The 25,641-nt window shown below is 35.3% G+C and overlaps 1 protein-coding gene across 1 annotated transcript; it reads right to left on the bottom strand.

Moving 5' to 3' along the window:
- Positions 1 to 1,031: 1,031 nt before the first annotated feature.
- LOC136036792 (thioredoxin reductase-like selenoprotein T homolog CG3887) lies at positions 1,032 to 25,641 on the bottom strand. Its single transcript, XM_065719120.1, is given in 5 exon segments — positions 1,032 to 2,296; positions 8,453 to 8,601; positions 12,760 to 12,955; positions 16,214 to 16,343; positions 25,472 to 25,641. Coding segments are annotated over 4 exon segments (636 nt in total). The 3' UTR covers positions 1,032 to 2,296; positions 8,453 to 8,461.

The following is a 25,641-nucleotide window of genomic DNA, read 5'->3' on the forward strand; positions in this document are numbered from 1 at the left end:
TCATGTTGTGATTAGAAAAGGTCTATCCTCAGCTCCAAATCAATTCTTTGGGTAGATACTAGGTTTTGGCAGAAGATACAACACTGCTCGTACTCAGGGTTGCCACCTGTGGCATGAACGTGCTATTTTAGCCCTATTATAGTCAATTCTTTGAATATAGCACCGGAAATCGCTCTGTGTGAAAATCGCACGCGAATTTCGACAATTTTAGCACTTAAGGAACTGACTGTGGCGGAAGCCCTGCTCGTACCACATGACTGCCCCTACCAGGACAGTTAGAGTTGGCTAATGAGTTTTATTCACCTGCTTTTTCTCCCCCTCAGTGGGTACAGTCTTTAACCACAGCTGAGCTGTGCTAATAAACACATTCTAAGACCACACTGGCTATACATGACGTATTGTGAAAAGAAGAAAAAAAATGGAAAATAAAATGAAATAGGATAGAAAACGAGGTTAGTGTCATCCAGTGGAAAAATTTGAAACGAAAATAAGCCGATGTTTCGACAAGTATCTCCGCCAAGTCACCTTCAGTGCTCAGAAAAAAATCTAACCCTTTATAGTAAACCTCACAAGAGCAAAATACACAATATATCAAACAGGGCAGAATAAATGAGCTAAATGAAAGACTGTTCATCAATTGGTGAATTGGCGAGATCCTTGACTTGGTGGAGGTTCTTACCGAAATATCTGCTTATTTTCGCTTCATATTTCTTTACTGGCTGACACTAACCTCGTTTTCCTCGCCTATTTGATTTTACTTTTCATTTTTTTTTTCTTCTTTGCTTCAAACGGGCTGTGCTCGTTCTTCAAACAACAAAGGTCGTGTTAATTCTAGCCTGCAAATCTGTCAAGCACAAAAAGGGAAAAATACCATTTCTTTCTAGCTCATTCCTTCTCTTAAAATTCTGCATCCATTTCTGTTTTATAAAACTGGCTTTAACTGGCTATGTCTAAAAAAGAGTTGCTCCCAATTGGATTGTATCCTTTCTGACCCTGTAGCAAGACGCTAAACAAAACACGAAACACTTAAATACAAGTGAACAAAATATTTAATGGATGACCACAGACAAGAAACGACAAAAATCCAAAGATTGATAAGCTCATTATTACATCAGGCGATTGCACACGACAAGTCGTTTACTGCAAACCCTTCATTTTCAAGAGCCAACCAACCAAACACAAACAATCAATTAATCAAATTTATAAATGCTACTGAACATATGCACTCAATACTTGCAATTTAGTAAAATTGAATCCACATTGGGCTTAAAACAAACATACAAAATGTACAACACAGCAGAGGGAAGATACGAAACAATTCTTAAAGCTTAGACCCTTTGAAAATCTTCAATTCTCATATTAACATATAGATTATTTTATAAATTTAGAAGAAAAAAAGAAATAAGCTTTCTAGCTTTTCTATTAAAAATTTGCCTAAGAACTTATAGCGTTAAACCTTAACAATTTTTATCCGTCGTTATTATCATATAAATTTAAAAACAAAAATTATAGTACTTTGCTTCCTAATTTTTTTTTTTAACGTCTTACAATAAAAATGTTATTGTAGACAAAAATATCAAACAAAAAGCAAGATAGCTCAGAAATAAGCTTAAAAATTAGACAATTTTTTCACCAAAATAGTACCGTCAATTGGCGGCAGGCGATCTAGATTCTTTTGCCGCTCTTTTCTGGATTTTGAAAAATCCTCTTTTTTCTGCTATTTTATTGAAAAATAATGCTCGTTAGGTATTTTCATCAAAGAAATTGAAAAGAATTCACCACCACCAAATTGTGAAAAATAAATTTTAATTTATTTTTTATTTAAAGAACTTAATGTGATTAAGTCTTTTGCTCAATCGGGTGTTTCAGTTTTGACTTAAAAATTTCATTTAAAAAAAGATACAACATACTATCATCACTGTAGGCTCGTAATACATTTGGTATATTGTATTTATTTCTAACAAGAAATAATAACAGAAAATCAGGGTCAAATTTCGAATAAGAAACAATAACTGAAAATCAGTGACAACTTAAACAAGGTTAACTTTCCTCAGCAAGTGGTTAAAATAAGAGGAAAGGCAAACTTCAATCAAATTTCTACAAACCCCCAAAACCCAAGGCTTAAGTTTGAAGAACAAAACACAACGTTTACACACATGAAAAAAAACAACCGAAAAACCATTAAACCCTAGTAGTACACTACCACAGGAGTTTCTCTGAATTCCAGAATATATATATATAAAGAATGGGCTTACAATATCCAAATATTCGAGTCTATTTGGTGATCCCTGGTTTTCTGAAATAAAAATCAGAATTATCATTCTTTCCTCACAAATTCACTAAATAGCCTAATGAAGACAAATCACGCAAAAATTAATAACAAACTACTCTTATAACGCTAAACATTCATCGTACTATCAAATCCCTTTCTATCTTTTGCATTCTTAGCTTGTTAGTTTCATTCTTTTATTTATTTATTTTTACTACTTTCTTGGTTCTTTCTTTCTGTTCTTTCTCATAAAAGTTTCATCTTTCTGCTTTATTGTTTGATTGGTTCAACTTTAATCTTCTCTTTCCTTTTTTTGCACATTTAAATTTTTCAATCCGTTCCCTTGCTATATTTTTTTTATTTTTAGCTTGTTAGTTTTATTCTTCATTCTTATAGCTTTTTCTACTACCTTATTGATTCTTTCTTTTTGTTCTTTATTAAAGCTATATCCTTATACTTTATTGGTTCAAATTAATTTCTAATTTCCTTTTTTTTGTGCATTTAAACTTTTAATCCACTTCCTGTCTTATCTTGAGGCAGAAAAATAGAAAAAAAAAGATCTAAAAGAAACGCCTACACAGAACTGTATCATGATTCGATATTTATCATATTTTCCGAAAGAAATTGAGAAGGTACTTTTTTGCTCAAAGTTACTTCCTAAGTTCGAACCTCCGCTGGAGCCTTTTTGGCCCCTTTCAAATTATTTTTATGTTTTGTGTTGTTTTTTTTTTTACTGGTAAAGACACAATATCAACCCCAGCAGTATAATACTATGAACAAATTATTCCAAGAATGATAATACCTTAATCAAAATGTTTTAATATATCTTTCTGCGTATCAGCGAATAAGTATTTAGTTTAGATATTTAAAGTTCACTCGGGTCTAGATCTGTGCACCTTACCGTTTAAGCTGTGCAGTATCTTTCATCAGGTAAGGCTGCTCAAATTCCTTAATTTAGCTTTTTTTATACTAGCCAAATCAACCTTCATCAGGAATGGGTAAAAAACTTATTTGAGGGCACAGATGTGGGCAAAATTTATCGATACACATAAAACAGGCACACTAACCAAAAATTCTAGGGCAATAAAAATAAATTACAGGATATGTAGGGGTGTAGACCAAAGGCCATTGTGTATATACCTGACCCTTGTTGTATTTTATTGTCAAAAGAATCTTCGTTTGTTGGGAGGCGTTACTGAAAGAATTATAAAGAAGAGCTTTACTTCCATTGGACTATGGCTAACAGTCTCAAATAAGAGTTTTTAGTACCTAACTTTTTACCTGCATTTTTACGACAAATCTACGAATCAAAAAGTATTTTTCTGGGAGGAGGATGGCCCAATTTATTGTTCTCATGTTCAAGCCTCAGGTTACAGCAGTTACGAATGTTCTAGCAGAAGGCAAAGTTAAAGTGAGAATCAGTTTGTGCTAAGAGAATGGTCCGCATTGCATGACCAGGTTGTTTCAAATTTTGTTCTCACGCAGGAGCGAATTTGACCACTGATAAAGAAATTGTTTTGATATTGTGTTTGAATCCTGAAAGAGGAAACTGTGTTGTTGCTGTACACAGGGAAAAAACAACTCCTTGAAAAGAGCCTGTGTGCTTGAACATGCCAATAATCCCAAAGAAAGGGAGTAAAGCCACAAAATTCAATGACAGAAAAGACATAACCCTAAGAGTTTCATTTTCCTAAAATCACAAATCCTACAAATGCATAAACAAATGAACACTTCAACAGAACTTATGTTACAACCACCCAAAGAAAAGACTTGGACAACAGCCATTCACAAAACATAATGCGGAATATCTCTTTTAAATTCTTGCTAGAAATAATTAAAATCGATGTTTGTTTTTTTGTGTCATCAGGTTTGGATCAGCATTTGGGGACTTGGACACGAAAAAAAGCTGAATTAGTAGTTCGCACTTAGACATTTTCGGCCTGTCTTGCTGTATAACTATGAACAAACATCGCACCACAAGATAAAGAAGAAATGTATCAAGAAAGCAATAAAAGACACTAGGGTGCGACGAAGAACTGTTATTGATGTGCAGAGCATATACCACCAATTACTGATTCCTAAACTTGAAAGTTGAAAATTAGGAAGGGTAGCTGATTGCCAAGCAGTTTTGACTTCAAGGTTAGAGCTTAAAATGAAAGTTCGAAGAATAGTTCGATAGGAAACTGAACTGTTCCGTATTTGATCATGCAAAAGGTGTATGAAGTGATTTTCGTAAAATAATCTGTGAACTAGCATATGTTTTTTTTTAGAAAGAAAACTTAGAGGCAGCTAGGAATATTAGAAATATTGCAGAATAAAATTTCTAAGGCGAGTTCTCAGCATGCTGTTTTCACCACGAATGCCCACCGTACCCGAGGCAGGCCTTCTGGCGGTCTTGCCTGTATAATTAAGCGATCTTTGCCTAGATATTTGTCTCCTAGCTGCTACCAATCCTCTGAACACTATCTTGCAACCCGGCTTGCAGACGTGATCCTAATCAACGCCTATTTGCCCCATGATAGAAAATCTGTTTTTTCCTTCTCCAGTTATGCGAATGCCTCCAACAAATTAAAGACTCTCATATCTGGTATTGAGCGTCTGGGATAGAAGTGGGTGCTTATAGACGACCTAAACTGTGACATTACCGTTTCCTCGACACGTAAGGAAGCACTTTTTCAGTGTCTACCCTCAGCATTTAAGGTCCTAACGAAAGACCTCAGCTTTATATATATCCACTGTAGTGATTCTGTCTCAAATTTGGAGCACTGTATCTGCTATCATTCATTACAAACTTCAGCAGTACATGTCGATGAAGATGAGAGAGATTATGATCATTTACCTCTGTATTTCGATATTATGGTTACTTCTGACATATACTCGAACCAACCATCACTTTCGCATAAGAGGTTTGAAAAATGTGATTGGTCTAGTGCGAACATGCCTCTTACGTGTCCACCGTACGTGTCCCTTTCCATCTTCTTTGCACAAATGCGTACCCCACAATTGACAATACTAGTGCCGATTTAAATCGCTATTATCGTGTCATTATCTCATGTATAAAGCAAGCTGAAGATGTGGCCGTCCCGCTGACCCGTGTCAGGCGGGATACCCAAAAACCAATCTGGAAATGTGATCCTTTGCGGAAAAAAAGTCAAGAATAAGGCCAAATTCTGGTTAAGAATCTGGTCTGCCTGTGGTCGACCTTCTCGGGATACTATGTACAATATAAAACAAAAGACAAAACTCGAATATAAGCGCCATCTTCGTGCAGTTCGTTACTTCGGTGAAACTTTTCCGAAAAGTGATAAATTCTGCCAAATTTCCGGATTCGAGTTCTAGTGATATTATACTTCGTCCATCTTGGATCGAACATTATTCAAAAATATTATCGAAAGTTAATTATGCAGTGCATAAGCGTTTCTCACGTTTGCTCGATAAAAATTTGCCGTCACGTTTACGTCAGAGACATGTGATTCCAGTTGAAAAGTCGGCTATTTTTAAAGGTATTAAGGGTTTAAAATCAAAATCTTTGGATATTGATGGGATTAGTGTTTCGAATCTTGTTTCTAATTCTTTTGAACTGGTATCTCATCTCCAACTGTTTTTTCAAATGTGTTTTAGTAGTTCGAGTGTGCCCGATTCGTTCTTATGCGGTAGCGTCACGTCACTTCTAAAAAAAGGAAAAGACCCGGTTTCTTGTAGTTCTTACAGGCCCATAACAGTAGCCTGTACTCTTAGCAAGCTTTTTGAACACCTCCTACTAGCTTATATCACTAAGCTTGCTCTAAATGATGATAATCAATTTGGTTTTAGATTTGGGCTAGGCTGTCAGCATGCTCACCGTGCTTTGACTCCTTTATTAAAAGATGCCCATCGCACTCGTCGCGTATTTCATTTCACAACCCTAGACCTGTCTAAAGCATTTGACGGTGTTTGTCATACTCAAGCATGGACAGCGTTATGCCAGAGAGGAGTAAATCAGTCGGTAATTCACGTGCATCGTCTTTGGTACTTCCATTCTTACCTTCGCCTTAAGTCATTAGATAATTCTTATTTTGGTCATATCCCTGTTCGTTGCGGTATAAGACAAGGGGGAGTTCTTTCTCCGTATATTTTTAATGCTTGTATTGAAGATGTATTATCAAAAATATCGACTACGTGCCTACTAGGACCATCTGATATCTCATATCTGGCTTTTGCGGATGACCTTCTTCTGATTTGTCAAACTGAGTCTGGACTTACCCGTTCAGTGAAGTCAGTTACTTCTGCTTTCTGCGATATCGGCCTGTACCTAAATATTGACAAGTGCGAGTTTCTTGTTTTCAACGGTAATAATTGTTCAGAATCCCTATACTGCGGTGGTTTTAGTATTCCCCGAGTTGAATCGTTTCGTTGGCTTGGCATAACAGTTTGCGATTCTATGAATGCTCTTCGGTCGCGTGCTGTCAAAGATATTAGCGATAAGCTGAGGCTCGGTTACTCTAAGATTGTGGCAAATCGTGGACACTATAGGAGAAGAGCGCTAACTCGGCTTTACTCAAATTTTGGTGATCATTCTGTACTCTTCTGTACTGGTACTCGGCCACTTCTGTTGACCGGTTATCTAAAACGTATTCGCACAAACTATTACCGGTACTGCAAATTCCTTTTATATCTGCCTCACTCTTACTGGAATACAAAACAGGTTAAAAAGTATTGTGCGACAGATATTACTGGTGTTTTCGAAAAATTATCTGCAAATCTAGCTATTGAAGCACTTTATAGGCTAGTATGTTTTCATCGCCTTTTCTGTCTTTTTTCTGTATGTGATTTTTTGATTTTGAAAATTTTTTGATTTTTGATTCTGTGTGTGATTTTTTTCTGTATGATTTTTCTGTGAGTGACCTTTATTTCTTGTTTTACTTTTGCTGTTTTCTTTTGTATTTACTCCACTTAACCTCTGTTATGTGAAGTGGGAGATAAATAAATTATTATTATTATTAACCAAAAGGTTTTCAGTTTGGTTTAGCAGATAAGATTCGTATACAAGCAGTTTCTGAGTAACTGATCTTGAGACCCAAAAAAAGGGATAAAAAAATAAGGCATTGAAATATGACCAAAACCGAGAGCAAGCGGGAAGGGAGGGGGAAAGGGGTGATACAAAATGTTAAAGAGATAGGCTAAGGATCTCGAAAGACATTAAATCGTCGTAAGGCTGTAGAAACGGGTACAAAGAAAAGCGAGACAACTTTTGATAACTTTCCAATGAATAGTCTAGACTGACAGGATTGCTCATATCAAAAGCTCACATTTTAAGAATGAAGAATTATAGGCTGCCCAAGATTGTGCTTTTTAGCAATCCAGCAGAAGATGCACATATTGGTAGGAAATACAGCCCAGAAAGGTAATACGTCCTCAAAAAAGGGTAAAAATACGTTGGAAGAAAAACTAAGGCTAAAGTAGATAGTAAGAGACGAAGCTAATGGTGAAGCTTCAATAGCGAAAGGTTGTTGGATAATTTTTTTAATTCATAGATTATTGAGATAGCTGGAAACAGACTTCCTGTTAGTATTATAATTTCATCCTAAGACGAAACATAGCATTCAATTTTCGTCGCAAATTCTTTTGCCTCTCCCTCCTAATGGTTTAATCTATGATCCAAGTTGTAGATACACAATCAATTTTCTATACAAGGTTTTTTTTCTTCAAACTGATTGAGGGGCCGACGAGTAATTAAACAGCAATAAGCACATGCAAAATTCATTTCATACATAAAATTCGGATTAAACCTGACCATTAAAGGAGGAGGGGACAAAGAATTTGCGACGGAAATGAATGTTATATTTGAATTCAGGATAAAACTTTAATTCGAAAAGTAAGTTTGTTTCTTAGCAATGTCAATGATTTGTTAACTGAAAAAATCACTAGTTGGGCAAGGGCTAACGTTAATTAGGGATTCCGTAAGTTGTTAGCAAAGGTATTCCTAAATTTTTATTCCATCAGCGGCTTTCATTGGTCGTCCGTTATCCCATCAAGCAAAGCAGTCGCTGAAAAGTTTTCACCTGCTGCCTGTACTTATCCCCCATACAACCAGTAAAGAAAACTGTTTGTTTTTATGCTTTCTTTCAGGTTAATACAAACTTGGGAGTAACCCAATGATACGATAGCATTAAGTGTTGAAAAAGTATATATAAAAACTTTTACCTTAGTAAATTACGACACAATTGGTGGATCCATTGGGGGACTCAACTGTTCATTGGAAAAGCTAAGCTTTAGCTGACTTTCAATTATCTGAAATAATTCAGGTGGCTGTGGAATTCTTCCAGTTTGTAACTTGGACCACAGAGGTACATCTGTGAAAAAAGAAAATATTACTTAATGGTTTTCACCAATTTTTTTACTTATATTTATTCATTACTTTCTACCTTTTCTTAATTTCTTTTAAGTGACGCAATCTCGAACAGGCTTTTGTTAAGAAAGGCGAAAAAAGTGTTATTTGTTAGTATCTGTTAAAAAGTTGAGTGTTGAAGACTGTTTTTTGTTCGGAAAACCAAATTTCGTCTTTAACAAGGATAGAAGGTCTTTCCTAGAATGAGCGTTCTATGGAAAAGTAAATTTAGTGAGGATTTTCTAGACCACAACTCCTATGAAGAGAATACACCTAATTTAGCATGGACAAATAGTGTGGTAAACATCATCGTAAGCATTAAATTAGATGGTTTTTCCTTTCGGATGACTGAATGAATTAAAATAAACCACAGCAACGTATATTCTTTGTGAATTATCTCTGTTTTTCGTTTTTGCGCACTTGATCAATTTTCACTTCTGAGAATAAATTTCCGCATAGTAAGTACCATTCTGTACCCATTGCAACTTGTAAGTAGAGCTTCCAACACCATTAAATATTTCTATTAACGCATTGGATTCCTCTGACCCAGAAATTTCAAGATACTAGGTATATTAGTCTGGCCAATTAGGGATGTAGATGTGCAAGGAATTTAAAGCGCCGATACCGACTTCACTCTACAGATTAATAAACATGACATTTTTCTTCTTCTTCTCTTTTTAACTGACTCACACCCACTCCCCAAAAAATTTTAGGGCAGAGAGGCAGAAATGCTACACATTGTTTGTGGCAGAATCCTACAAGGAGTTTCGCTTCGTATTGATAGAATTACAAACTTGGTCCTTAAATGCTTCAATACCTTCTTCCTCGCTCCTTGCACACAGGCTGCTATAGGTTCAAGTGGTGGAAAATAGGGACTTAGGAACCTTTTTTTTAGTCAAAAGAGGGACCTTCCTAGGGACCACTCTGGACGCAAAATGGACCCCAAAACTCAGTTTTCAGAAAGCCTTTGAAAGAAAAAGCAAGTGACACAGCAGCAAATGACACTTGACCAAGAAAAGAAAATGGGAATAATCGTTTGCAGACATCTCTCCATGATCAGAGACCAAATGATAATTAAGAAAGAGACCACCTGAGAATCATAATGTCATGGGAGGAGCTTTTTCCTTCTTTTTCCCTGAACGCTTTACTTTCGAATAAAAAAAAAAATCAGATACAAAATATGATGAAAGAGATAAAGGTACGGTAGCTAGAACACGCAAAAACCTATTTGTTTCCATTTTTTTTTCACTGCCTTCTGCTGGAACACAGATGTGGTCAGTAACTGTTTCTTTGACTCTAACTGCTGCTGGTTCTTTGGATCCCATCCATCATAGTCTGCGCTAGCTGTATCTCGACCCTATCCTTCTTTTCAGTGCCTTTTTAGATCCAGTTATGAGCTTCTTCAGTAACTCCTCTGTTACCTGTTCCTTGAAACCAAACGCTTCTTCTTCTTTTTTTCTTTGAGAGGTTTTTCAAGAGTCTCTATTGTTTGTCTTTTCAAAGAAGTTTTAGCGAACTGCTACTCTCTCAGCCATTATCTTGCCTCCAAATCATGCCACTCTTTCTCAGTTTTTTCGTTCCAGGCTTTTTCCTACTCTAGGTACAAATCATATCTCTTTCTAGCGGATTTGACCAGTTTTATCAAGTCTTCAGTGACAGCAACATTTTGCGCACGTCCTCCAAAATACCCAACCTATCTATCACAAACAGTTTTTCATTCGAAGTTCGCTCATTCATTGAAGCTCTTTCTTCGCTGAGAACTCGTCCAGAAAGGGAGAAATTCACTGAGGGCTGGCAGACTCGTGTGAAATGGTCAGAGTGTCTTCAGAATTTCCGACAAGTTTGGATATTTTTTTTTCCCTGGATCACGTTGTTCCACTATTCGTTGATCCTTCCTCGGTACGATAGAAGTCCAGATAACTGGACTGGCTTAAACTCATTATCTAACATGTCTTTTTGCGTCACGATGGATAACTTCCTGGAAACATATAATAAACTGTGAGCAGAAACTGGCTTTGAAACTTTATTGGGATGCATAAAAGTTAACGCTTTCAACAACTGCTTTCTGCCAACTTTATCAAGGGTCATCTTCCCAGACTAATCAGACTCAATCTTCTTCAGAGTTTACGCAATTTCTGCAACTGTTGTTTCATCCTGTACTTCATAAGCACCTAGGTGCATGGGTAGCTTTTTTCCGGTTTGCCGCTCTCCATGGAGGATGCTGCGGAGAGATGAAGCTGAGTTGGTGTTAGCTTCATATTAACATTCTTCTTAAGTTCAACTGTTCTGGTATTAGGCAGTAAAGCGTAGGAGCCCTTATGGCAGACAAGTGATGAATTACAGATAGAACAGTAGAAAGAGAACAGATCTCCAACAACGGCTCTACACCACTCTTTCATTTGGTATCCAATCGCATCTTTCTCTTCCAGCCAGGTCTCCCAGAAATTGCGCTTTTCAATTCTAATCCAACTGAAACTGCAAACCTTAGGCTTTGAAAAAAGAAAAGAAATTAGTAGAAAAATATATAGGCTATTACCAGAAATGTATTCAAATAAAAAAATACGCTAGGAAGTAGTCTAATAGTTCAAGAAATGTATATAAGCTCAAAATGTCATAAAAAAAAACTGGTTATAACGCCGCCTCCTCTGTATTTTCGTACTTCGATCCATTCTTTTAAATTTTCTATTTTTCCTCTGTGTGAAACAAAAAGACACTCAGAAAAGAGTTTTCTAAGTAATTAACAAAGCCAACCAAACCTTGTCGCCTATTAGCCTGTTGACTCCAGAGGCAAAGGGATTCACTCCTCTTCGTGACTAGTCTGTCTGCTCTGTCCAGACAGTAACGCTGTAGCATACATAACAACAAGTTTTATCTTTCTTAGACAGGCCAAAACAGGCTCCAAGAATCTCAATCGAAACAAAAATACGGAAAACCGCATATTCACAGGTATTGGTAGCATTCATGACATGAGCTTTAAGCCAAAGCAAGAAAATTGATTTTTATCAATTTAAGGAACCAATAGGGAAGTTCACTTGATTTTAGGGACTTTGTTGCAACCCTGAGAGAACCAAAATGGGACAGTTGCCCCTTCAACACCATCCCCATCAATCTTGCCTCTAAGTTCTTAGAAAGGTTGCATACTGATTGAAACGAAACATGAAATTTCTTTTCAATCTGTATGGTATCAGGAACAAAATAGTCCTGTGGTCCCTCAAAGATACTTTCCTTTTGACTACAAGAATTTTTATCTGCATAATCGTAGGAACGAAGTGGACCTTAGACCCTGAGACCACTTCCAAACTTAGGAGGAAAGTAATTGTGAGCCAAAGGGACATAAAGGAATATACTTAAAGCATTCTCAAATTCCAAACCCCGTCAATCTTCAGCACTGAAGTGGCCACATTCACTTAAAATTTGGTAGGAGAGTGCCTATAGCAAGGAAACAGTAATCAATAAATTTAATACAACGGAACTTTATAGCCCAGGCGCTAGCATGCTTTACATTTCCACAGCAATTTCTCTTGTACAACAAAGAATAACTTACAAGCAAGAATCGTAAGACTTGTTCTCCTTCAGGACATAGAATCCAACTGTTGTTTTGTCAAATACGTAGGGAACAATTAATAGGGTTTATATTTCAAGGCTAAGTAAAAAAGCCTTAGCTAATACTTATTTTAGAAATAACAACATAAACTGTGTCCAGTTTTAGATTTTGGGACAAAGCAAATCATCATTAGCTTGTATATATGGTGCATTTTAAAACTGCTGCATTTAGAAATAGCTCACTTATTTTTGACGCTTAGACACTTATTTTTGAATGAAGTCATTCCGTAACTTGGACTTACAGTAGCTCGTTTTTGAACCGAGTCGTTTTTGAACCACCATACCTGAAAGGTATGGTGGAGCATATATTGGAAGTATAAATCACAGTTGACTTGTCGAATTGTTGCCACTTCCTGACATTTCCCACTCCAATAGGGAAAGGCTATAGAAAGCTGCTCTTTTTGGATCCCCTCAAGCAGGATATTTATAGAAAGGTATTTCCTAAAGTGCGTATGTTATAAATAAGCATAGTTACAACACCAATTGTTTACTAAAAATGTAAATATGGAAGGTTTCTTACCATTCAAAAATATTTCGAAAGCACCAGTTGAAACGAGTTGACTTTCCACAGCATTTGATACAAAAAAGGTCATCAAACATGAATAAAACTTATTATCACAAGCCCATTGATAAAAACTAGGTGTTTGTACACCTAAAAACTCAAAAGGGTTCAAACTTGCTAAAATGGCCATTATGAGCAGCATCTTTCCGAATCCCTAGAACACAAAAAAAAAATTAATTATCTTTGTCTTAGTCATAAAATTTTGAAATACTAAAAAACCCTTTTCTGGTAAGAATGTATTTCTAACTTTGTCTATTATAAGGTCTAGAGAGAACGAGTCGTTGATTGCACCCCATTTTTTCATTTCAAATTATATAGCAAAGAGGGGGCAACCCTTAGTCTTTATTACTGAAACTGGGAATGCAACTTTAATATTGAGTTAACTTCTCGTCTCAAAAAAATATATGTAGTTTTAAACGATAAATTTGTATAATATTTGCAAATTTGCCAAAAAAAAACATTAAAAGATGCATCAAATCGTTTTTTTCACATTCTACTTAGACAAGGAATAACCCAAAATTTTCCACAGTCACCAATGGCTAAAACATAGCCTGGTCCAGCATACAGCTTTGAACTTACTTTTAGTAGCCTCTAGCTGAGGAATACCCAGTATTAAAGAAAAGAATTTTAGATTTTTTTTAATTCGTTTTTTGCACTTAAACCAGTCATCTCAACCAGTCTTGAATATTTGCATTAGTTTCACTTAGCAAATATTCTGACTAGTTATGGCTAGTCAGCCATAATTACCACCGCAATGACAAGATGCTTGTAATTTTGAGTTCATTATTTTCCAATACATTCATTCACTTAGCCAGAATATTGATATTTATTTCGATTATAAGTAGAAAACGGTCTAAATTAGCTTTAAAATTGTAAAATGCTCCTATAATTGAGTGGTTCAAATAAATTTTCAAACAAGTCTTGGTCATAAAACTTGGAAATACTAAAAAACCATTTTCAGGTAAAAATATATTTCTAACTTTGTCTCTCCCTGAAAAATTTGGGAAAAATTGCCCAATAGAACAATTTCTCTGACAACCCTGAATAAAAAAATATTATTAGCCATTAAATAAGTTCCTTGAGGGAAACAAGCTGCAAGAATTACAGCTGCAAGCTGCAAGAATTACAGCTGCAAGCTGCAAGAACTACAGCTGCAAGCTGCAAGAATTACAGCTCCAAGCTGCACGAATTACAGCTGCAAGCTGCAAGAATTACAGCTGGAAGATGCAAGAATTACAGCTGCAAGCTGCAAGAATTACAGCTGCAAGCTGCAAGAATTACAGCTGCAAGAATTAGAGCTGCAAGATGCAAGAATTACAGCTGCAAGCTGCAAGAATTACAGCTGCAAGCTGCAAGAATTACAGCTGCAAGCTGCAAGAATTACAGCTGCAAGCTGCAAGAATATCAGGATCGTAAATAAACAAAGGTTATGACCAGAAATACTACAATTAGAAATCATAGCTGAAAGTGAAACTAATGCAAATATTCAAGACTGGTTAAGATGACTGGCTGAAGTGCAAAATTATTTTTTTTTTTGGGGGGGGGGGTAATTGTATCTACAGATATATAGACCTAAGATAAATTTTTAAGTAGTATCCCAGAGTTTGCTGATGTTTTTCCAGTCTATGCCCTAGCCCTTTTCTCGAAAGTTTCATACTGTTTCATGATTGCACAGACTAATCTTACATTTGTGATATAATTCACGTAAATATTTTCACTTTTCAGCACCCGCCGTCGCCCCAAACAACTTCCTTTTCAAATCCCAGAATCTGTGTCTCCTGTTCTATGCAGATGTGCTGGAGTAATACTATTTACTGGTACCTTTGTTTCACAACTATTTGAATGCATAGACTCAATGAATAACATGTATTAGCATAATATCTATTATTTACCTTAGTTTTGAATGACTGATCTCATTAAACGTGAGACTTGACATGACTTGTTTTCATTGGTGTAGGAAACCTGATAAATTTTTACAAGAAATTGTTCTCGAACTGCAGCTCAAATCACTAACTTTTGCATTCCCACTACAACTCTCATGTTCCTGAGCCACTTTGCATTTGTAGCTTTAAGTAGAAATATGAAAAAAATAAGAACGCATATGTTCCCCATACCTATGATATGAAAGTCTTTGACCACTGCTATTTCCATAGCAATTCCAAGGATTAGATACTCCAAAGGAATCTCAAATGTTGGTCTGCACAACCACTGCTGTAATATTGAGCCCATTGCCATGATTGTTTATCAGAAAACACTGCACTGGCTTGTCCATATCTGATTAAATAAATTCTGACTTGTTCTTTTTTTCTAATAATGGCTAGGTTTACAAATATTTTATATCAATGGAATTTATCTTGATTTTTTATTTCTTGTAAATTTCATTATTTTTCTCCCCTTCATTTACAAAAATATATAGGCACCCAGCTATTTCCTTTACACAGTGTTTTACTTCCTGATTTCACACCATAACATGTTTGAAGGTAGGCGATCATTGTATAACAGACAAAACTAAAAGATGAAAATTTTACAAAAAAGGGAGGTGCTATTGCCTATCTTTTTAACATTTGAGCAAGATTTAAGAATCACCTTATAAGGATTTTGCAACTTTAAAAAATACCCTTCAACCTATTTCACAACTTAAAAAAATTCCCAAATTAGTGTACCATCAATTAAGAGCAACTTAATTCTAAATCTAGAAAGGTGTCTAGGATGAGCCAGAGAAGCCACAGCACTCTTGTTTTCATTAAATGGCAAAACAGCATTCAATGAATGCATCTGAACAAGATATAAAACAATTTTACAGGGTACTATTCTGTCTGAGGGTGCAGAAAATGATATTTTTGAAAATATACACTAAATGAGCAATTTCTCATTTCTTCTTGTTAGATAGATCTTGTGGGAAGACAAGGAACTGTATTTTTCAAGATTTTATTTCTTTGGTGGTGTTCTTGTACTTCCTCTAAAAAAGCAACAGTTGTTCAAGAGAGCATGGACTCAATAGGAAGTCAGAAAAGGGCTTTAGTTGCCATAGCAACTAAAGGGCTAGATCTTGTAGGAAGACAAGGAATTGTGTTTTTGAAGATTGCATATCTTTGATGGTGTTCTTGTTCATCTTCTAAAAAAGCAACAGTAGTTCAAGCGAGCATGCACTCAATACAAAGTCAGAATACTCAAGAACATAATTTACTGTTTCATTATTTTCTTTCACATCTGCTTGATTACAGGTCCTATTTGTTCAATTTTACAAGTTTCAGCAGGCTTCAAAATACACAAATAGAATTTAATCAAAGCAATCACTAAATCGCAGAAAAATCAGAGCACTCAACTGAAAAAATTTGTAAACCAGAAACATGGTTTTGAGATAATTACTTTTAAGAAACTTGAATACTTCAATATCATGACTGATACTCACCAAGATTTTAACTATTTGAAGCCTGAAGTTTGGAGGGGGATAATTATCTCCTTCCAGAACAATATCAGGGTATTTCTCTCCTAGGATGTTGGCATACTGCTCAAAGACCTTTCTGTAACCTCAGGAGTAACTGAAAACAAAAATAAAACCACAATATATCTTTAAAAAACAAATTTAAGAGCCAGAAGTGAATGTAGTAATCACTTTCCACTTTCTATTTACCAAAAATAGGTCTAATCCTCAGTATATTCTATAAATAGCTATTAAATTGTGTGGATCATTCATGGATTAGTGTCCACTGGGAACCGTTTGATACTTAAAAGGCATATTCTACAGCATGTTTTTAATTTTTTCATTATAATGGGCTACACTGTTTTGTCACTATGATGTAGCTTTGCCTATATCTGCATGTTTTAGTTTCACATATCAAATCATTCTGGTGGGCAAATATCAGCTAAATTGGTTGGAGAATAATTTCCAGAATTATCCATTAATCCTACAGAGAATGTTTTACAGCATGCTACGGACAATAGATTGGGGTGGATCCCAAATGTCGAATAAAGCTCATCAATGGATGCATTCCAGTGACTATATTGATACAATAAGATAATATTAGATAATATTTATTTTCAAAAGACTATCACAAGCTCTATAGAGCCGAATTCGCTTTATATGTCAGTAAAAGCTAGAAAAAAAGAAAAAATTCAAATGAGTACATTAAGTCAAACATTTAAAATTAAAAAGAAATTAAAAAAGTAAAATCATCAAAAATAAAGGGCAAATCAGTAAACTTAACAATTAAATTACAAAAACATTGCAGTAAATCAAAAACAAAAACGGCAATAGAGGAAAAGGGGAATTTGGCAAGTACATAATCACGAAATATTTTTTTTTGTATCATTTTTTTTACGAATTATTATTTTTAAGGTGTCCCAGAATAAAGGGGATAAAACTTTTATGAAACCTCTCTGTAACAGCATGGATCGGAGAGTAAGTTGGGATTGCTAAGGAGGCTGACCGGGGGAGTTGGAGTCTAATGAGATTGTGAAAATCAGGGAGTAAGTCCTCAGTACGGGGATTGGAAATGACTGATTTAGCGAAAAGCAGGCAAATTTTTTCCCTCCTTTCTCTTAAGGTGGTAATACGTGCAGCTTAAAGGAGGAAGGAGTATGGAATTTTGCCTTCTTTGTAAATGATCCTGAGCGAACGCTTTTGGACTGACTCGATTTTGTCACTAAGTTCATTTGAAAGTTCCGACTGCCAGACCGGACATGCATATTCCAATAACAGCCTGATAAAGGATAAGTAAACACGGAGGGAATGTATCTTAGGATAATTAAATTTGTTTAGCAGCTTAAAAATGGATACTGAAACATTTGCTTGTTTAACAATGTTGGAAACATGTGTGTCCCACTTAAGATCATTAGAAATTGTGACACCAAGAAGCTTAACATGTTTCACTAGCATTTCGCATGGGATTGGGTCACAAAAAAACAGGAGTAGATTTCAAGAAGTTGATCATCATTATCTGTGATTTAGTGGGATTTACTGTCATATTTAGATTCTTAGATTAATCCGAACATTATTTTAGGATTTTACATCTTTTAATATTCCTATGAAATACTTCAAGGATCGACAAGTCATCTACATATTTCCATCTTTGGGAGAATTCCTTGCCAATTTAGTTAATCATGACAGGAAATAAGAGTGGTCCCAATAAGGTTCCTTGAGGTATTCCACAGTACCTAGGGAGGGGGTTAGAGTAAGTACTTTTGTATTTTACAACTTGTGATCTGTTTGAAAGGAACGATATAACAATATTTACTAAAAGTGGGTCAATTTCAAAGTTTTCATGTAGTAAACGGATTAGGATATTGTGGTCATCTAAGTCAAAGGAAATCGACTAAAACCAGGTTTAGCCAAACATTTGGTTTCTCTAGTTCACTTAGGATGGTGTGAATCAAGTGTACAAGGTAATGGGTGGTGGAGGTTTTTCTTAAATTACCAAACTGTCAGATGTCAATCCGTGGTATAATTTTAATTTTAAGCCAGTCACAAAGGAACCCTTCGTAAAGCTTAGAAAAAACTGGAGTGAGTGTAATAGGACGCATGTCGGTTATAGTCAGACTGGAAGATTTCTTAGGGATGGGTGTTATAAAACCTAGTTTCCAGCAACTTGGGAATTTACCAGATTTTGTAATTTGGTTAAAAGTATCATATAAAGGTCCAGCAATTGTGTCTGAAAAGGCTTTAATCAAGTCAATTGGGATGTCTAATGGGCAAGTACTTGATTTTTTGAGCTTTTGGATGTTATTATAACATCAGAGGGAGAAATTTGGGGGAAAGAGGTGGAGGGAGGAATAGTCTGACCTGAGCCAGTGAAAGGGGGGAGACTTTGTACTATGGACGCAAGATGCAGGTTCAAATCGTTGGCTATCTTGTAAGGGGGCTCAGGGAGATGAAAATTAACTTCAGCAGTTTTTTTTTCGCAAATCTCTTTAATTTTCCTGTACCATTGTTTGGGCTTGTTAGAATACAGATCCTTAACTTTACTATTGTGATACTCAGAAGCTGCCTTTCTCAATTTTCTCTTCAGGAACTTTCTTAGATCATTAGCCTGTGTGATATGTCCTTGCTTGAACAAATTGATTTTTTTCCTTATTAGTTTTTTAAAAGTCGCAGTAATGTAAGGTTTATTGGTAGAGCATATTTTAATTTTTTCACCAGAAAATGGGCTTCATAATTACTCCTCAATAAATTTTGGAGGGACAAAGCTTTGAAGTCGACAACATTTGTTTGGTACACAGGGGACCAATTTTCACTAGTGATCCAAGAGCCAAAATTGTAGTCCTGAGTCAATTAGAGGTCTAAAGACGGTTTCAGTGATTGTAAAGGAATGTTTGACTGTAGCTGGTGGAGATAGGAGTAGGCTAAAGTGGTAACTACCTCCAAGAGGGGGAAGAATAGTGACGGGTCTGTAGAAATTTGACATATTGGTGCATATTAAATCAAGAGTAGAATTGCCTTTGGTAGTAGGGACTTTTACAATTTGCTTTAGACTAAAAGTATTACATGTAGACTCAAGTTTTAATTCATTTGCATCACCTAAGAGGAAAATTCCAGCATTTGGGTACTTAGATAGTACATAGTCAGCACTGCCATGCAATTTTTTAATAAAATTAATTTTTTCAGCTGCTCTCTGCCAAGGAGAGTAGTAAAAACAACATAGGACAATCAAATTGAAAGGACATGGTAAGACCTTAGATCGAATACAAACCCATAAAATTTCATCAAAGGAAGTAAGACAAGGAACTAATATTTCTGAAGGATAAAAATCATAACAGACAAAGAAAAGAATTCCACCTCCTTTCTTACCCAGAGGGTTGGTTTTGGGTCTGAGTTTAATAAACTGGGAGAAATTATTCATTTTTAACATGTGTGTATTTTGAGCGTGTACTTCAGTAATAGCGATTATGTCTGATCTATATATTTTAGAAAAGGAGTCTAATTCATCAAGTTTTTTTCAAAATTAAGACTTTCAGCAATGCTTAACAAAAGTGTGGGAAATTTAAAACAACCTGCAAATGTACCATTTTTACACTTAACTTTATTTAAGTTACAAATGGGTACAGGGGGTGTGGTGGGATTCTTAGTGGGGGCCAGATTAATGTAGTCAGAACAATGGAGCACATTTGACTTTTATGGGATGATTATTAGAGTCAACATCAATAGATGAATTATTAGAGTAAGAGAAGGATTTTTCTTGGAGATTTGGGGATGGGGGGACAGGCAATGATATGGATGAACCACGAGGAGAACAATTAGGATTCATTACAAGACAATTATTGAATGCCAAAAGTCTCAGACTTGAGTCACATTGACAGAATAGGCACGAGGGATAAAACGAATGGGCTGGGGGTGGGGTTTCGTATGGTGCTGGGAAAGGGGGGCTGGTTGGGAATAGTGATTCATGTCCGTCAAGAAATTGCCGGTTTGTGGCAGAGTAGGGAGGGTATAGGGCAGCATACTGAGAGGGGAGGAAATAGGACTTCTGTATGCGGGGAGGGGGAGTAGGTAACAAAGGATAAGGGAGGAGAGTTCGGGATTGGGAAGGGTTTGTCAATTTTTGAGCTGTGCCTGATAAACTTTGATGAGAAATTTTTGCTTGATTGCAGTGCACTAAAAAAGGATGGCGGAAGGAAGATGAGTGGCTCTTACAATTTTTATCTTTGGACAGGGCCCCAGGGAGGAGAATTAACATCATCTACTTTTGGTGCATGGGCAAAACTACAATATTTGTTATTACAAGCTAAAACTGGACAAAGCTTCACATGGTCAAAACTACACTTAACAGAACCACAATTACCTGAAATAAAATTATGACATATATGTAAAAATTTGCACTGCTTACTAAATTTACAATGATTATGATTAACATGTTTGCATATCACATTTTTTTGTAGGAACTTTTTTGCTTGAACTTGGCTGATGCACTTGGTTGAAAATCACTGAGCTCATTTTTTTTGTGTGTAATTTCTCTATTTTCGAAAACACTAACTCTATTTTCGAAAACACTTTTTGGCTGGAGCTTGGTTGAAGAAAAAATGTGTTCAAATACACAATTGTCTCCTAATTGGCAAGAACCTGCCAAGATTATATTAGCACATTTTAGTTTATTATCAGAAGAGACAGTCTTATTATGCAGGCTATTCAACTTGTTAATGTCCATACGTTTTTGGGCATCTGTAACATGGTCATCAAGGTTACCATTATAATTAGGCTGTATCAAGGGTGGATTGAGGTACAATGAAAATTTCCGCATTTATGTCACTTGTTGTGACAGGTATAATTGGATTTAATCCTCTAAGTCCTTCATCAATATTCATTTGGTTTATGGACATTGCACTTTTTTATGGTCAGAGATGAAAGTGTTATTAACCTCATTCAAAATGGAATTATATGTAGGTTGATTTGCTAGATCGCTTTGGTGAATTGTCAAAAATAGGAGATGAAAGTTAATACATCCATTAAATTTTCTTGTAAAACCAAGATTTTGGTAATATCTTGTTGTAAGATGGGGGCGTAGGGACATTGACCATTTGAACTGATTTATCAATGCTACAGTCAATTGTTTGGCAAGATGCATTTGTTTTCCCTTCAGAACAGCCTTGGCGCTGGGGAGGGAGAAGAGAAATGTAGGATCACACAAACTAGTACCAGCTTTGTTAGAAACGGTTGGTTCTTCAGTCAATAGAGGAAACTGGCTGAGCAGAGTGTCTGGAAAATGTTTAGGGCTGCTGAGGTCACTTAGAATGCTAAGAATCCTTCTTCTTTCAACAGGGGTACGGGGTGTCTGAGAAGTTCTGGATGGGGGGATAGAAAGCACTGGAGAAGAAGTACAATTTACCTTAGACTTAGTATAGCAATCTAGGCACATCCAGGAGTTATTCCAACTAGTGATTTCTATCCTAGCACACTTTTCAGTCCCTGCATGGAACCAAGAACTGCAATTAACACATTTGACTGCGTTTGAAGTAACCCGTAATCTGCATTCAGGACAAAATTGTTTCGATTTCGTCATTTAGTCTTGCAACACAGGTTTAAGCCTTACTTAATTCAAAGGCCTTAACTTGTCTTAACAGGTCAGAGACTGAAGAAAGACTAAAGAGACTGAAGTGATACACTCCTATACTAGTCACAATACTTTCAGTGTGCCAGTCACCAGGGATGCAGCTAAGAGGAGGGGAGACCTGCCCCCCCCCCTCCAAAAAAAATGCAAGGTGTCAACACACAGTGCTTAGACATCTTGGAACTTTGGACATCTTCATTTATCTTGTGTACCCACATTTGATGGTCCACTGGCCGATTTTGTCAGCACATTCTTTATTCCCCTCAAACCCAAAGCCCTAGCTGCACTATCTAATTTTGCTTACAAATAATTGGTTTATTATTATTTTTTATTTTAAACAATAATAGAGTAAGCCAAAGGCCTGTCTTGTTACAAAAATGATAGAATAATGTAGCAATGAAACTCAAGGCAGCATGTGATGTAGTACAAAAGCAGAAGTTTAGAGTTAATAACCATAAATTGAACAGTGATAGCCACTACAAAATAACAACAACAATATAACAAAAATAAAGATAACACCTGATTCATTGCAACAAAACCATAGATATTACAGCCCCACTGGATTTTCACATTACAGAAATAAAAACAAGAAACCTGATAAAAACTAATAAAACTAACTTCACAATGAATAAAAAGGACAACAAACAAGAGTTGGATACCTGGGAATAGATTCTCAGTTGTAAGGATTGGAATCCTCTTGGTTTCTCACATGGTGCACAAAAAGAATAAAGTTTTGTTCAAAACACTATGAAAGATCCTATAACCTCTGGAAAAAGTTGTGCAATTGGGATTTTTTCTTAGCCATTGATAAATATAGGTGTTGCTACTTCTATTTTTTCAAAGAGTAGGGTTTCCTATTAGCCCAAAAGTAGGCTTTCTTGCAACAGTGGACTTTCTTTTAAAAACAAGAAGCAAATTTGTGAAAAATGATCATCTCTATATACTAGGGTCCTTATGTTATTTTTTTTTTCATTAAACCCACCTTCTCTCCTATAAAATATGTCATACTAAAAATTATTAGTAGTCTTTTTTCCAGCAAAGATGCATGAGAGGCAAATTGAAAGACAAATACACAAATTAGTGGTGGATCCAAAATCTTATGGGTTTTGTGCTAGAACATCCTGTTCTAGAATATGTATCTAGTTTGTTTGGATAAGATTCATTTTATCAGACTAATCAGATAAATAAAAATAAAAGTATAAGTTGGATACCTTGGAATAGATTCTCAGTTGTAAGGATTGGAATCCTCTTGGTTTCTCACAAATTGCACAAAAAGAAAAAAGTTTTGTTCAAAACACTATGAAAGATCCTATAACCTCTAGAAAAAGTTGTGCAATTGGGATTTTTTCTTAGCCATTGATAAATATAGGTGTTGCTACTTCTATTTTTTCAAAGAGTAGGGTGTCCTATTAGCCCAAAAGAAGGCTTTCTTGCAACAGTGGACTTTCTTTTAAAAACAAGAAGCAAATTTGTGAAAAATGATCATCTCTATATACTAGGGTCCTATGTTTTTTTTTTTCATTAAACCCACCTTCTCTCCTATAAAATATGTCATACTAAAAATTATTAGTAGTCTTTTTTCCAGCAAAGATGCTTGAGAGGCAAACTGAAAGACAAATACACAAATAAGTGGTGGATCCAAAATCTTATGGGGTTTGTGCTAGAAAGTCATTATTATTTTTTTTTGAAATGACTGAGAAAACATCACACTGAGAAAATATAGTATTATTTTGTCAAAAATAAGCAATAGCTCATACTTTAATTGAAAATTCATCATTTTTAAGAGCTCAAAAGTGCTTAAATTTGAAGCTGCAGTAGAAGCAATTATTATATTTGTAAAGACATAAAAAGGCATCATGTGGTATGTTTGCTTTATTGGTAAATCAGTCATATGAACTGTCATAATTCTACCAAGAAATGAAATCATATTTGGATTCAAGATGAAATTCTGATGCTAGTGGTAAGTTTTTTTATCTATCTGACTAGTCTGTTAATATAAACCATTTCTGCTTGTTTACCAGCAAATAAATAAAATGGCATTTTTTACTGCTGAAATTTTAGACCTTTTATAGCAGAATTTCTAAAATATTTCTATAAATTTTTTTCAAAAGAGGAACTACAAAGAATAATACCTTTTTAGTGACATATTTCAAGGATTTCTGCTGCTAAGTTTTACATTTGATTTTCTAGGGCAACCAAATGGCTAACAGTATGTGGTCAGGAGGATATTTGAAATAACCTGATTTTAATGCAAAGCACCAAATTTCCTAAACAAATATCATCTTGTTATGGCATTGTTCAAATAAATTTGTTTTTACCCTGATTATAGTTGCATCCCAGTCCAGCTTTGTCTAATGGTTGAGATAAGGGATGTTTCTGCTGTTTATATCTATCTATAGGGCTCATGGGCATAGAACAATGCATACATTACAGACATATACCTATCAAAATTCCAACAAAGAAAAATATTATATCTTAGTTTTTGGGTATTTAGTCTCTTTATCTTTGGCTCAAGGTTTTAGAAATAGGCCTACAATTCAAATTATTTTGGCCAAGATTTTAAGCCATGTGAAGTTATAAATATTAATAGCCTTATAGGTCAGGACTGAGCATAGGTGTTAGACACAAGATACTTACCTTGTGCCTTGTTTGAGCAAGAATTTATCTCTTAAGATTTCACTTTTATAACACAAAGATTAGCCAATATAAAACAAAGTTGATAGGAAATTGATGGCAGTCTACTGTTATTTTTTCTTATTATGTTTCCCTTTAAAGATCTGGTACAGCATTGCTTAATCCTATTATGGTTGAAATTCTGGTCAATGTTCATATTAGGTACCTGAACAATTGTTTAGGGTCATGAAACTATTGTTTACAAAGTAAACAGTAAACAAAGTAACTTACAAAATTACTGCAAACTCATCACTATGGAGTTATTATATATTTGCACATTAAGGGGGGGGGGGTAAAGCATAGCATATATTAAATACAGCAATGGTTAGTTTATGTATTTAATATACACTATGCTTTATGCCCCCCCCCCCTTAATGTGAAAATATATAGCCCAAATTTGTTTCTAAACTATTACAGATTCATAATTTCAAATATCCAATCAAAGAAAATGGAAATGATTACAATTCTATATGTGTAAATACAGGATATTTGGGCTGGAATAACTCTATAATGGTGAGTTTGTAGTAGTTTTTCAAGAGAGAAAAAATGTTCCAAAAGTCAAAAAGCATCTATTAACAATAGTTTCATGACCCTAAACAATTGTTTCAGGTAATAGGAACATTGACCAAAAATCCTTCCTGGGTCAATGGAATTTTTATTTCAAAACCTAGGATCAAAGAACAGCAGACTCAAACCAAAATTAATTAATTTTCTTCAAAAACATAACATGGGAGATGACCAAGCTCTAAACCATAAAATAAGGAGAGAATAAAGATAGACTAGGAGCTTGAAAACAATTTCCTGGGCATAATGTGCACTTAAATATACATTTCTTCCTGAAAGTCTTATTCTCCTCACTCTACCTTCCTTCAAGATATAGAAAAGCCTAAAATTTAGAAATCTCACCATATCTTGTAGCAAGAAGCCTACTAACACATCAAATCTAAACAGCTTACCAATAAAGGAATCTGAGTGCAGGCCTACTTCTTGATGTTAAAGACAGAGATGGTAAATCCTTATCAAGATTAGACAGCTCACTTGCTGGTGTTGAAGTTAAGAAATCCTTTATTGAAAAGGCAACTAATAGAGCAACAATTGACGCCAAAATAGTCCGAGCTTCTGCCAT

Source organism: Artemia franciscana, chromosome 16, assembly GCF_032884065.1.
Source record: "Artemia franciscana chromosome 16, ASM3288406v1, whole genome shotgun sequence".
NCBI classification, from domain to species: Eukaryota; Metazoa; Arthropoda; class Branchiopoda; order Anostraca; family Artemiidae; genus Artemia; species Artemia franciscana.